General features: G+C 30.9%; 1 protein-coding gene across 1 annotated transcript; it reads left to right on the forward strand.

Moving 5' to 3' along the window:
* Positions 1-2,652: 2,652 nt before the first annotated feature.
* LOC129950994 (probable DNA replication complex GINS protein PSF2) lies at positions 2,653-3,622 on the forward strand. The gene is made up of 2 exons (XM_056062974.1): positions 2,653-3,004; positions 3,059-3,622. The coding sequence occupies exons 1-2, from the start codon at positions 2,760-2,762 to the stop codon at positions 3,411-3,413; spliced, it is 600 nt and encodes a 199-aa protein (XP_055918949.1). The 5' UTR covers positions 2,653-2,759; the 3' UTR covers positions 3,414-3,622.
* Positions 3,623-15,813: the final 12,191 nt, after the last annotated feature.

Below are 15,813 nucleotides of genomic sequence, written 5' to 3' on the forward strand. Positions count from 1 at the left end.
GAGATTTTCTAAAGTTCTGAGGTAGCAATCTTCTTCCGTTGTCTCTTAGAAGAACTGGGAAGGAGCTAAATGATCTCTCAACAACAGCTAAAACGAATGGTGGTCATCTAAAACTTTCTACATTATTTCACTTTAATGTTTTCTGGACTTTTGGAATCCACTTCGCCGTTTATTACAGAATGTATCTGCTCAATCGTTTTAAGCCCTGTGTTTCCATTAAAAACGGGAGTAAACTTCTTTAAGACTTCCTCTGCAATGGACCCTGTAGCTTTTTTTTAATTTCTTCAATGTTTTACAGGCAGTACTTTAACATTTGATGTTCCTTTATGAGAATCTTGTTAGCCTGAATTATAAGTAGATAAGGTACAGACTCTAAAATATACCTGTTTTTTGTAGTTATTTGAAAATATGATTTTCGGATCGACTAAAAACCTAAAAATGCCTTTAATGTAGGTACGCCAGCTGAACTTGCAGTCCTCCATCTTCAATTAATTTTTGTGCTTGCATCATCTGCGAGAGCACTGACGATTTTTTTGATCCCAGCAAAATAGTCTCAAATCAAGTACCCTCATCGAATTAAAAACTAGTTTAAATGTAAATTCAAAAATACGACTTCAAATTCATTTTCAAACAAACTTACAGGTTGATGCGGCAGTGGCCATTCAGGTTCCATATTTTTAAAAATAGCAATCCGAGATGGATCCTTCAAAAATCCTTTTTTCAAGTTCGACACGAAGGACCCAACTTTTGAGTAGTGACTGCGTATGCTTTCAAAAACTCTGTTTACACCGTGAGCGAGGCAAGTTATGTGAACTATTTTCGAGTACAAACCTTGAAGAGTTTTGCCACTCTTCTTGAATCGTCAAAAAGCTGTTTTTTTTAACTAAAGATTCTGAATGGTGTGCGAAAATGTTCGCATTTGTTTTAATGCTAAACCAATTATTAGACACTACTTAACAAAATTAAATAAAAAGCAGAAAAATGCAAGAATGGCGAAGAAAGGCAATATTTTAGCCGATCTGCGTATTTTGGTGATATAAAAAGGTTTTTGAGCTATTCTTGTTTTATTTATGACATGTTTAGTTTAAACAGAAGAAAAAGAATTTCGATTTTGAATTATCATAAGAAACGAAAATCATAATTTTAAATTCAATATTACTTTCCGACTCAATTGGAAATGACGTTCTGTAAGGTAAAAACGAATGAACTTTTTCAATTGTTCTAATGATTTACTTCATGTTCCCAACTCAAAAACCAACAAATTCGGTTAAATTCCTTACATTTTACAACAAGACGGTGGTGATATTTCTTGCCGTTGCAATATCACTTTAGTTAAAATGTTGGCATCACTTAATTTTGGTTCATACACCTGCCGTTTAGTGTGAGATATAGCCATACATCTTTTTTCTCTTTTCATTCATTTTAGAAAAACATCGACGAAAAACTTTAAACACACGTTGTACTGAAGTAAATTTTGACATCTACTTAGCAAAGTTTCAAACTTATTCAATTCACTAGTCATTAAAGGGTACTTGGTATTACTTTTTACTATTTAGTAAAAGCAATCATGGTTGACCAAAAATTTAACATTGGCAGCACTTAAATACTATCATACATTTATTATGCAGCCAGAAAAAAAGGATTAAAACCACTGAATTTATTTTTGAATGGTATATTGTGTTAACAGTTTTGAAAATAAAAACATATCTCAGTTTCTTTTATAATTATAAAAACTATTGACATTTATTCAACATAATAAAGAAAAAATGGCTCAAAATTTAGAATCAGACCAAGTGAACACGACAGAAGAAGATTTTGATCAAATTGAACAACGACAAATTATTCTAGATAGAATTTTAAATTTTTCGATTACTGACGATGATGAGAATCCACAGCAACAACAACAACAACTGTCTCCAGGATTTGACAACATTATCGAAGAGAATGGATCAGAATTGATCTTCACAACTTTGGTTACTCGTTATTGTGAAACAAATTTAATTTCTGATCCAAAAAGATTGTTTCGATCAATTCGAGTTCGAAGACATTCAAATGGTTTTCCAATGTAATTCATTTTGTGATTTATTAAATAAAATTTTTGAAATTTATAAACAATTTGAATTAAGTCTTTTATTTGATCTTTAGGGCAGAGAAATAAGAAAGTTTTTAACGGGCTTGTTAGCCCATGAGAAAACTACATAACAAGCAAAACGAAAGAAAATTACAAATTTCGTTGAATTTTCAGAGTTCTTTGAGGTTTCAGATATCTCTGAAATTTCAGATTAATTTAAATTTTAAGGTTTCGCTAAAACTCGAACATTTTGTGAGATTTCGTTGAATTTTTATCAAATTTTGTGTGTTTATTCGAAAAAAGCTCCTCTGTTTTTATTCATAACTGTGAAGACAGTACAATTTGAGATTCTTCTAATTGAACGTGACGTATTCTCACTTATTTTAAGAATGAAAATCAAATACACATACAAATTATTTACTTTTTAAAAAATTCGCACAGAACATAGATAAATTAATATTGGTAAAGCAAACAGAACTCTAAATTAAAAAATTATTTTCAAATCAAACAAACAAATAACGAGTCTCGAAATAAAAGAATCGAGTTCTGCTTCTGCTGTCATATTTCCAGCTGCTATTTTGGCGCCAGTTGCAATTTATTATATTTTTGTTTTTAATTTTAAAAATATTTTTTTTTTTGCGAATATTTTGTTTTATTCACTAGTTTTTTTCATTGTTTGCTTACAAAAATGGATCCAAATGTAATTGAATTCATCGGGGAAAAAACAACAATTGGTGTAATTCCGAATTTCACCTTCGATCCCATTCATTTGATCTCTGGAAGCATTGGACCCTTCCGAGCTGGATTACCAGTTCATGTCCCTCTCTGGTTGGCCATTCATTTGCGTAAACAACAAAAATGTCGTATTGTCCCACCAATGTGGATGGACATGGAGTTGCTCGAGGAAATCAAAGAAGAAGAAAAACGCTCCAGGTGAGCCCCACATAGAATTTTATCTTAAAACTCATTTACCATGATTCCTTTTAGATTCTTCACAAAAATGCCCAGTGAACACTACATGATTGAAGCCCAACTAATTCTCAGCACAGCTCCCAATGATGTCCCCAAATGCGAGGAGATTCGAACTATTATCAAGGATATCTACGATATAAGAGAATCCAAACTACGTACTTCGATTGATGCATTTATCAAGGGCGAAGGTACCTATGCCAAGTTGGATAATTTAACTTTGTTTGAGATTCATAGTGTTCGACCAATTTTACCTCACGCATTGGATCACATTGCGAGATATCAACGAACAGCTGAGGCATCACAGAAAAGTACCTCCACTTTGGGCTTGAGTTCGAGTGTCAACACAAGTTCATTCTTTAGTAGTCAGTAAATTAAACAAAAATAAGCTAAGAAAATTAACAATTTATTATGTAGTTTTAAGTTCTAATGGCTGTTCCATCTAAAATTTTGTACAACAAAAATATTAGGAACAAATAATTATGCATCTTTTGAGAACAAAATACAAAATGAATACAATTTTTCTGTTTGAGAAAAATCTAAAAGAACCAAATATGTGGTGACATCTAATTCCTTAAAAATGTCTCATGGAATTGGAAATTTATATTTAACTTTTAAGATCTTTAAAATCTTATAAATATACGCAAACAAGAAAAAAAGTGAAAATAAAAGGAAATTTTAAGTATTGCTTAGTTTAATTTAAAATTAAGGAAAACTAAGCAAAGAAAAATGGAAAGACAAAGAAAAGTTACATAAAAGATGATGTATGTGGACGAGGACAAGATGGGAGTTTGCAAACATTCCTAAACATTCATTTTTAAAAGATACATGCACTATGACACTATAAATGCATAGGAGCATTAGCTCCACTATAAATTGACTTTTTACATCCCTTTTTAAAGGCTTCAGAATGAACAATTTCTATTTTGAATTTGTAGGTATAAAAATAATTTACCTTCAAAACATTGATTCTAGATAAATTTCTCTATGAGCTATAATTTCGTTCTAAATTCCGAAATGTTTGATTATGTTTCGTACTTTTCATACACAGTTATTGTAATCGGTCAGATTTATCGATTTGAAAATATTGGTATTTCTCAACTTTTCAATGTCTCTACAATCGAAATCAATAGTTTTTTAAGAGATGTACATAGGTAAACCTTTTTTTATTGGTCATATCAAAAAACTAGCAGATTCATTTAGTTTGGTAGACAATAAAATCAAGATACAAAAATGAATTGGCCGTTTGTTTTCTATAGACATTTAAATAAAGTTAACTTTTTGGTTTACTAGAAATATCTGACGAACCAATAATGCTATCGACCTCATTTAAGAAAAATTCAACCCAGGTTTTTATTAATTAAAAAAATATCTGTCAGTACAACTATTTTACAAAAAAAAAACAATGAATCTACTTTCGAACTAATGGGGTTTTCTATCGATAAAATAAATCAATTTATTTTTGATCCAGGTCCATCAAAACAGAAATTTCTCCTGTTTCTGCGTTCCATGGGACATAATAAGTTAATTTATTTTTGATTTAAGATCAAATCTAGATCTAAATTTTGCGGCGATTACACCCTTTTTTGCAATAAACTAATACTAACAAAGTTTTTAAAAATTGTTTCGTTGAAACTCGTTAATAAGTACAAAAAGTTCTACTAATACAATTATAAAAAAAAACAGCTCCAATCGTGTTCCATGCGCCACTAAACAAAATTATTTTTTAACGGATATCTGATATTACCAATGGAAAAACCTACAACTGTATTCAACGAAGAATAGCGTTTTTGACATTTGGTGCAATTTTAGGAATTGATTTGACAGATTGGTGTACAAAGAATAAGAACCTAATAAAAAATTACTAAAAATAATAAAAACTGACTTTCAACTCAAATATCTTGAGGACAAAGACAAATGCTAACTTGACACTTATTTTATGTTATACAAAAAATATAATTGATAACACTTGGTCAAAACACATTGGCTGCGTTCAATATCAGACAAATAGGGTATCCGGATACCTTTTTGTTAGTGTTTTACGTGTAAAATAACAGCTGATCAAAAAGAGCTGAGATGTCAAAAAAAATCCAAATGTATCCAAGAATTTCTGGAGTATGTAGGCATCTGACAGAACAGCTGATTCAATACATGGTTGTATTTCAAGAAACTTAAAAGATTGATTTCAGCTTTTTTATTTGTTGGTCTTTAAACAAAAAGATACATAATGTTAGTTGAAGTTGTATTTGAATATATTCTGAACATTATAGGTAATTATGATCTATTTTTTAAACTTCAAAATTGACTTATTTTGTTCTTGTTTTGTTGATAACCAATTTGCTAGGTCTTACCTCCAGTCTAGTGTCCAGCATTCTGAAGTTGAAGATCCTCATCCTGTTCTAGAAGTAGAACAAAATACCTACAGGTACATAAATATTAATCTTGTGAAAATAAATACATCTAACTTTTTTGTTTTTATGTATAAAAGCAGACAGAGGCGGACAGCTTGTGGAAACAAGCAAATAAGGTCGTTGAAGAAAGGTGAGTTATTCTTTCAGATGATTTAAAACCCCAAAGAAGAACCACTCTTTTCCCTTGTTTTACGGTTGGGAACATAAATCTATTGTGCTCTTCTTGGAAGAGTGCAGAGAGAGAAAGGGCCAGCTCCGAGAACACGGGTCAATTTTTGATGAGAAGGCATTAGAAATAAAATTAAAAAATATGAAAATTTTGACTTCGAAGCTTAAATGTTTCTCTGCTTTTTGTGAACAGCTGAAAGTTGTTTTTATTTTTTGACAGCTATCTCAGTACTGCTACAATCCAACTAGTTCAACAAGGTATCTAAAAATCCATCTATCCAAGACGAGATTGAACGTAACAATTAGGTAGAGTTTTTATATACATACATTATACATTAAAATAACATTAAAGCTGCAAATTTGTAAGAGAATCAATGGGATAGTTATCAGTAAGGGCGGATCTCAGCCTTTTTTTATAAACTATTCGAAATCTTGTTTCTAATTCAGAGTAAAATTTTAGTTCAGGTTTATCTCAAACAAGATTTTAGATTTTTGCGCGATTAGGGTGAAATACTTTCCAGTTGAAATTCATAATAAGGGTGAATATCTAAATCTTCGAAAAATATAAAATTTCTTCTAAGTATCATTTCAAAAGTCATAAAACATCTAAATAAAATTGCAGTGGATGGAAAAAACAATAATAAGATTGGTGGGCAAAACTTAGACTTTGCTCTGCCCTACAAACCAAACATACCTTTATTAAAGGCATTGAAAACCATCGTTTTGGAGCAATTAAGCTTATTTTAAAATTTCCTTATATGACAAGTTTTCATTATTCCTAAGGTTTAATCTTCCAAAGGTCTTAAAACAAAGGGAGGACTTGTAATTCAGTTAATTTTGAAGCAAATTATTAAACTTACTCACAAATGTTTACGTTTAAAAGGGAATAATAAAACAAAAAATCAATCGTTCTTAATTATATCGCCAATTAAAATATATATAGAAATAGTATACAATTTATCAACATGTAACAACCTTGTTTCATTGCCACGATCAAAGTGACCAAAAAAGCCGAAGGAAAACCTAATTTTTCCTATACACATAAGTATATATTCATTGGTCAATACATTATCTTTTAATTTATCAAATAGCTAACCAATTTAAATCAAGTTACTTGTACAATAACTTTGTTAGTTGATGTTTATGTTAGAATAGAGATGCAAGAAGGAATAGCGGTAGTTTTCATGTTGGTTGTCATCTCTCATGATCAACCAAACGGTGTTACCAGGAGTTGGTAAAATCGTTTTTAATTAGTTCTCCACAACTGTATTTCCAAAACTTGACAAGAAAGTCTTGTTCAGACGATGGATTCGTTATAAGAACAGATAAATAGAGTGGTTCAGTGTTTGTTAAATAATTATAATTAATGAGGACTTTTCGAAAATTGTTTGGAATATCAAATATATTTAAATTGAATATTAAAGATAAGGGCTATAGGGGAGAGTACGATAACTTTGGCGCCGAGATATAATAACGGTTTTTGGTAGAGGGGCTTAATACAAGCATTTTTTACTATGGGAGGGGGGGGTCTATCTCCCCCCGTTTAGGCGGTAGGGGCAATTTAAAAAAACATGTACTTTAAATGGAAAAAAAAATAATTAAAAAATAACGGTAATACTTACAATTAAGTATTATACCTTTTTTTAAAGCCAACACTTGTGTCTAGTAGCTTGTTTTTAAATCAAGTCAAAACTATGCATAGTTTGCGAAAAACACTGTTTTAAGCTCAAAATTTGGTCAAAAAAAAAGTTAAAAATATGGTTTAGAGTGTAATATTTCGAAACTTTTAGATTATCTACAATTTTTTTTTTAGAATACATTGCCCTTATTTATTTTTTAACGAAAACTGAAAACTAGATGTTTCTATGTCTTCTAGTTTTTGAGAAAATTGAAAATTACCAAAACAAAATATTTCAATTAAATTACTTTTTTTATATATGAAATTTTGCATGCACTCACCGAACCTTTCACCCTCTCCACCTTGCACCCACCCTAACTCGCACCCACCCCAAATCCTATAGTGAGCCCAAGCAGGGGGGTTGCATCTTACTGTTTGCATTAGAAATTTCGTATATACCTACATATGTGATTGTTGTTTTATTTTGGTTTTGGGGTTTTTAAAACTACTTTTTAAAGAGTTTTTTTGGTATTTACTTTCAGGATAATTGTTAAAGATTAGGTCATTTTGTGAGTCAAGTAAAGCAATTCATTTAGCATAACCCAGAATGCACCACGAGGAGGTAGAATTGCATTGCATTCCGCGTCCCAGCCAGTTAGTTTTTAAGTAAGTCAGGAGTTATTGAAAAATAGTCACGTTAATTTTCAATGTGTTGAAGGTATGTAAGTCTCGTCAATGAATTCATCGTCCGTACTAGTGTCACTGTGGAGTTCGTTAAGTTCGTCATTGATGGTCAAGAGCCGTGGTTGTTTTGGCGGTAACACATCTTCTAGGTGTTCACTGCAAACGTCGGGAGGGTCGAAGTGCTTTAGTTGCAGACCTACACTTTCTTGTCCATTAACCAAACATGGGTATACTTTTTTCATATCTAGTAAGAATTCCATTATTTGGGATCTCAAATCGTCTTTATATTTTTTTTCAAGGCAATATTTTCTATAAAAGAAAAGTGCCATATATTGATGGATGTGGAGTGTGGTTTTGCGGCATAAAATTGTTTTTTTCAGAAGTTTATTTTGATTTTCTAGATCGTTTATTGTGTTAGTCTTATCGGCTTTGTCGACATATTCGCCTTTGCTGTGGTTTGTTACGCCATGACTAGTAGAACTGGAGAATAATTTTTCAACACCTATGTATTGGCGTGCGCTGTCGGTACAGATACGACTTGTATTGGGGTTAACATATTTATGAATATAAGGCCACAAATCTTCCCTACATTTGGAATTGACTTTAAAGAAACGTCCGACTTTATCTTCTTTGCAATATAGCCCCAACACTACAATTGTCATCTGTTCTGTGACACGGCCTTTGTGGTATTTTCTTTTCGTTAAAAATGTTTCATCGATTTGAACCGTTTTTTCTTCACCGCCAATATTAATATCAATATGGGAGGATATTATTTCGGCTATTTCCCGACAATAATTATAGTAATCTATGATGGTAGATTTACTTAATTTATCTTTATTGTCGTGATTTCGCCAAGCGATTAATTGCTAATTTGAGAATTTACGAAAATATTTAAAACAAAATCCTTAAATTGTTGCTTAAGATTTAATTAATTACCTGGAAAACCATGTTTACAGGCATTTTAATCACAAAAGAGATAATTATAGCAAGCACTTCATTTATCTCTAGCCGACATTGAGGGCCATGGAAAAATGTTCCTATTGATGGGTTGATTGTATTTCTACAAGTTTTGTCACCTTTTCTTTTTGAGCCCTTTTTTGAACATCGCCAAAACCAACCGAACTTTGATCTTTTTGAATTTTCCACGGTCATTAAAATATCACAACACAGAGGTGGAGTAGACGTTTTGGAGGGAATTAACCCGATTTCTTCCAAAAACGCGAAACTTTTTTCGTTTGTTGATACCAAATCCCCAAACGAACAAAAAATCGAAAAATTATTTAATTTTGGGTGAAGAAGTGGATGTTTAGCCGCCATTTTTAAAAAGGGAATCCGACTTATTCAAACGTTAAATGGAGAATGGCTTTGGTAAACAATAACCTGCACCAAACTTGTTAAAAAAAACGGTTAAACATCAAATGCTTCCTCTTGTTATTTATGATCTAACTATATAGGTACATACTTTTTACTATGGCTGCATTATATGTGTGTACATAGTTATATGCATATTTATGTATGACATAAACATATGTGCATGTTAAGAAACTACGAGAATTTGCTTCCGTTGTGTTGTTGTAAAGGTAATGCAAATTTTTTTATAATGCAATACATTTTTATGCTCAAATATATTAAATGTTAAAGTTTTTGTCAAGTACCTAACGGTATATTTAGAAAAAAAGAGATTGAAATGGACATGACATATATGTACATATGTTTATGTATATAATATCAATTATTTTTTAATTCAGCTTATTTAAATGCAAAAAAAACTTTGAATGCACCTCATCTTGCACTCACCGAACCTTGCTCCCTCCTCACTTTGCACGCACTCCAACTTGCACCCACCCCAAATCCTATAGTGAGCCCAAGCAGGTGGGTTGCAGGGGGGCAGCATGCCCCCCCTTACGGATCCCACTGTTGCATACAACCAAACTTGCACCTACCATTGTTACTATCAAAATAAGATTTTTGAAGCAAAAAAAAAGAATTAAATTAAAATAGTAGTTGTGGTTATTTTCAATTTTCTCAAAAACTAAAAGACATAAAATCATCTAGTTTTCAGTTTTCGATCAAAAATAAATAAGGGCAATGTATTCTAAAAAAAAAATTGTAGATAATCTAAAAGTTTTGAAATATTACACTCTAAACCATATTTTTAACTTTTTTTTTTACCAAATTTTGAGTTTAAAACAGTGTTTTTCGCAAACTATGCATAGTTTTGACTTGATTTAAAAACAAGCTACTAGACACAAGTGTTGGCTTTAAAAAAAGGTATAATACTTAATTGTAAGTATTACCGTTATTTTTTAATTATTTTTTTTCCATTTAAAGTACATGTTTTTTTAAATTGCCCCTACCGCCTAAATGGGGGGAGATAGACCCCCCCCTCCCATAGTAAAAAATGCTTGTATTAAGCCCCTCTACCAAAAACCGTTATTATATCTCGGCGCCAAAGTTATCGTACTCGTGCCGGGCTATAGATTTAGAAAATGAATACACATTTTATTGAAAAAAAAAAGAATTCATACATTTTTGGGGACTTCGAAATTTCGATTGAATTCTAAAACAATATCTGGACGGATTACGTATCAATAAACTGTGTTAAATAATATTTGAACAAAGATTTCAAAGAATTTTTTTTGATGTTATTAAGAAAGCAACACAAATTTTAAGAATTCACTTTTCTATAGAACGCCCTTTTGAAAATGCTACATTACGTTTATTTGCCTTTAAAAACCAGATGTGGTAGATCTGTTTTAAAGTCAGATTTGAACTAAGGACATCAAAACACTTGGGAAATGTTTAATATGAATACTTGTCACAAAATGTTGTTATTACTTAAATTTTCATAAGAACTTATGTAGGTACATTGTTGCAATGAGAGGAATTCGGTTAGAAGAAACCCAACATTTAAAACAGAAAATTTAAATTCATCCTTTTTAGAAGGATCGCTAAATTTCGTATGACGAATGTCCGAATGTCAAAGAGGTGTCATAAATCTTTTTCAGATGAAAATATTAGTCATGGAACTTAAATTCGGTATGATGTATTTTTATTAAGACTGGCCCTATGATACCTTTATTGGCATTTGTAGGACTTTTTTGTTGTCTTCTTACGAAAGAAAAATATAATTAATTTCATTTAACGCTTTTTGTCAAAAGGTTCCTTGTAAATTTGAAAAAGAAATAACTAATATTTCTTTACAAAACAAAATAAAAAAGATGATGGATTTGTAGCTTGTCTGAGGAGTGTTTTGTAAACAATAATGATTTTGGTAGTGTTTGTACTATGAACTTGCAATAGAGGTTTGTGGAGTTAAGTTCTGAATTTGAAATGCATGACACTTGAAAAACTAACTAGTTGCTTTGGTTAAAATTTACGTTCAAAGAATGAAGTCCCTAACGTTTTCTGAACCTGCCCAATACTTTTTTCGGAGCTGTTCTTTTTGACAGTTGTCACTTGATTTCATAATTAATAGACTTACTCCTCAACAGAAAGTTGGAAAATTATGTAAATTTATTCGCATCTCGTTCTGCTTTAAATTAGAGCTGTGCCCTCCTACTTTATGGAAGATTTTGTGGAAGGATCTACTTTTGCGGGCCTACGAAACACAAACGGTTACTGATCCCGATGTTGACAAGAAAATTTTGTTCAGCAATCAAGGTCATTTTTGGTGCAATGTAAACACGTTAAACAATAAAATTAAATTTTCGTATTTGGAGTGATCATAATCAACCAACCCCCTACTCAAAATTATTTTTAAAACATAATGGCAAGTCCTTATCTTTATATTAAAGCTTAAAAAAAAAACTAAAACATACGAAAATAATGAAAAATAAATAATTATTTTATCAATTGAGAATGACTGTACCAATTTCACTTATATTTTGTTCCAGTTGTTCGTAATTGACAGGAGAACGTTTTTGCGAAAATAAATTTAAGAAAACCAGAACAAATTGAAAAATAATTTTTCTCATAGATATGTTATGTTTAATTATTCCAGAATAACTTTTCGAATTAGAAAATTGGGCGTTTTTCGTAGAAAACTGAAAATTCCCGAAAGGTTCTCAAAAATTGATTTGAAAAAAATTGCATGTAAGGATGGAAAATGTGTTTAAAGCTTCGAAAATTTCGAATAATTGTAAAATTCATTGTGATAAAAGAGGTTTTCCGTGCATGTTGCGAGGAGAATTAAAAAAGATAAATAAAAGATGGTGTTGTATTGCGATCATAATAATAACCCGATAGATGGCGTTCTATGTAGACTTGAGCTGTGGTCAATTTGACAGGTGTTATTTTTACAAAAATGTGGGTAAATTTTTGGGTAAAACACATTGAAATTTGAAGTAGGTATCTGTATTTTGTTACCATTTTGGAGTTTATCTGATGGTGTTAACAAGCCGAGAAAAAGTTGCCAAAAATGTAATTTTGGTATATACAAATCCCTTTCGACTCTATAAATGCCAAATGTCGAAAATAAAAAGTATTTAAATTGGGTTTCATCAAAATTTGTCGGAAGTTAACAAATTGTTCAATCTTTCATGTTAAATATAAATTTATGATACAAAACCCTTCCCCCTCATATAAATTTTGTTAGAACTGAAATCGCTGTAACTTATTGTATGTATATTGTTTGCTCTAAGAAAAACACTGGAAAAGTGCCAAAAAGGATTTAATTTTTTTGTCAGGATTCATGAAAATCCCATCAATTTTGTTCATCTTTCCATTTCCATTTGAAAGTAAATCATGGTCATGTACCTCGAGTTCAACTGAAGACTTATCATAAAATATTCTTACCTTTATTGCATAAAACAAAAAGGTCATGTAAAGGAAATTATCACTAAATATTTTCACTTCCCCAAATCAAATAAACATTTGAATTCAAAATCTCAGTAAGTACTCGCGACTTCGTTGTGTAGCTTTTTTTGAATTTAGAAAACAACCAAAAAATCTATCTCAAAAAGCAAATGTGCGCTGTGCAGATGCAGAGCACACCCCTCCTTTAGAAAGTTTAGGCTAAACAAAAACAAGAACAAAAATCAAATTCGACTGTGACTGTGACCTATGAGAGGCATATCACTTCACTACCCATAGGTGGCGTTGTTGGAGAAGTAAAGTGAAGTGAGGTGAGGTGTTTTACTCATGGAAGAGCTACGTACATAGGTACTACATCTAAAACTTTTTCTAAAACTAAATTATTGAGGTACCACTCTTGTACCTCTTTGAAATTTTTGTTTAGTAATTTGGTTGGTATTTGGCCCGGGTCCTTTTTTCGTTTTCAATTTGGTCTAGTTATTTTTGGGGAACTCGCATAGAGAACCAGGAGTTCAGCTAAAGTAGCAAAGCCCCAGCATCCCATAGTGTTTTAGAAATTTTGCAAAATAACATCATACACATACAAACAAGTCTACATTTTCTATGTTTGTATATATGGAGTGTATATATGTGAATTCGGAATGGATACGTCGTATGGTGTTTTTAGATTGTGATGAAAATTGTGTACGGAAATGATTTGACCTAAACGTTAACATAGCAATGGATATGGATATAGTATCTCTTCGGTAGGAATCTAGTTTTTGGCTGGCTCTCAATTTGAAAAGTGAAAATTTGATTTTACCTATATACAGTCTATAATAGTCTACAGAAACAGACAGACAGACCAAGACTTTCAAAGTATTTCAGAGGGTGTTCTGTTTTTCAAAATTAATGGAAAAACTCAAAAATAATAAAATTAATTTGATGATTTTTTAAAAATTTTAAATATTGATGTATTTTTCAATTTATAATTTAAAAAATAAAATTATAAATGTCCTTAAATTTTTTTCGGAAAGGAACAAAAGAAACCTCGGTCGGGAATGGTTTTACAAAAATGATTCATTTGTTTTCAATTGCACACAAAAATAGGAATCAAAAAGGTCTAATTTTCTTGTCTTAATTTTTCTCCTTAGAAAATTCCAAATGATGTCCCAGAATAATTTGTTTTGAAGAAAGCCTTAAGGTTCTCAGCGGTTTTTGAATTGAAGTGCTAAAACTTGAAATTTCATTCCTATTTATCTTAGTAATGCATTTTTTTTGTTGGCCGGATTCATAATGCAAACAATTTTTTTTAAACATTATTAGGAATATTTTTTTTTTTGGCATAGCTATCCGTATTTACAGCAGGAGCTTCCATGTATTACAAATACAACACGCAGCTGCGGATAAAACTTAAACTCGGATAAAAAATTGACATTTTATAGATTTCGATGCGATTCGATCGGAGTTCACCACTTTTTACCAAAAATGGCCGTTATAAAGTTAAGCAAAGGTTATTTATTTTGACGATTTACGTGGCTCCATGAGTACCCATATTATCAAAATTAAACTTCAAAAGTCACATACGAATTTCAATTTCGATCTTTCGACCCTACATATAAATGGGCCACCTATAAGAATTTCAATTTAATGAACTCCGACTGACCAAATCTACGAACATACCCCAATATGTTAAAAACTTATCCGAAAGCAAAACCAAAATTACAAAACAAATGCAGATGGATGTACAAATGGAAAATCAGAAAAAAAGGTAACTTACCATTTATTTAAAATTATAAATTATATAATTCTTTCTTAAAATATATAGCATCAAGAAAAAAACTTGGTCAAAAGAGGAGACGGAGGCCTTTTGTTTTATTATCTGAAACCTAGACAAGTCTACCAAATTAAAAATAAAATAAAACATTTGCGAATGAGCAACTGCGGATACAATTTTTTTTTGGGAAATCGAATTTGGCTGAAAATAGCGATGTTGGTTTGCGATTGATAACTGAATAGTATATCCATGGATGTGTTCATTGAGTTGTTATAATTTTCCATTTGACAAACAAATTGAACTTTTTGATTTTATTTGGACAATTTTTTTTTCTTAGATCACAGAGAACTTCGTATTTTCATTAATGTCAGGAAAGCAATTTCTCGCTTATGTAGCATTTGTATACCGTTTTCGCATTTTTGTGTCTCTTGAATTTTAATAGAATTGAGCTTCGGTTGTTACACCGTTTATAATATGCGATGTTTGATGAGCGAATAACGAATTCAAATAAAGTAAAAGCGGAAAATAAGTAAACCCAACCTAATTTTGAGAGGATACTTCTCAAATTCCACTGTATTTCCTTTATAATTGATCAATTTTAACAAATTTGTATTTTCATTCTAAACGAAATAATCAATCCTTTTTTGAAAAATCCTTGATGAGTTTTCAAAAAAATGATGAAGATAAGAAAATTCAAATCTCACTTCTAATTACGGTTTTCAATGTTACTTAGAATAAAACCGATCTTCGATATATCTGTGTGATCTTTTCTTATGATTAGTTTAAAAACTAAATAACAAAATATAAGAATATAAGTTATCTGATTATAGGGAAATAGACGTAAGCTTTAATATTTATTTTTTATTTTTCAAAAATTGCAAAAAGTAAGTGTCCACAAATAAAATACACAGTAAGAATATTATTATCTACGAACGTACCCCATTTATTTAGTTCTTATTTAAGTATACATTATTCATGATATTTTTTTAACGCATCCTCTTTATAAGAACCGAAATGCTGCGGTTCCTTTTGTTGGATACAGGGGCCATTTAATGTATCGTAAAGACTATTTAACGTCAGGAAACTTTTCAGGAAATCGAAGTATAACCTTCGAATTTCTTGTACAATAGGAAAGTTTACCATACAATGGAAAATATTTTCAGGTTTTTTTATTTGAATAGATTACGGGCTTCAAATTCTTCAATGGGGCTGACTCAAACGTCTGCATCCCATAACACATAGTATACGTTTTGACAGTAGCGTTAAAGACTTGATATTTAGAGGCTAGATCAATATTTGGAATTGCGAATAATTTCGACAA

Source organism: Eupeodes corollae, chromosome 3, assembly GCF_945859685.1.
Source record: "Eupeodes corollae chromosome 3, idEupCoro1.1, whole genome shotgun sequence".
Lineage (NCBI taxonomy): Eukaryota > Metazoa > Arthropoda > Insecta > Diptera > Syrphidae > Eupeodes > Eupeodes corollae.

Bases quoted from the DNA above. Each gene is read 5' to 3' on its own strand.
- LOC129950994 (XM_056062974.1), top strand. From the start codon at position 2,760: ATGGATCCAAATGTAATTGAATTCATCGGGGAAAAAACAACAATTGGT. The intron at 3,005-3,058 runs GTGAGCCCCACA...GATTCCTTTTAG, and splicing joins GAAGAAGAAAAACGCTCCAG to ATTCTTCACAAAAATGCCCA.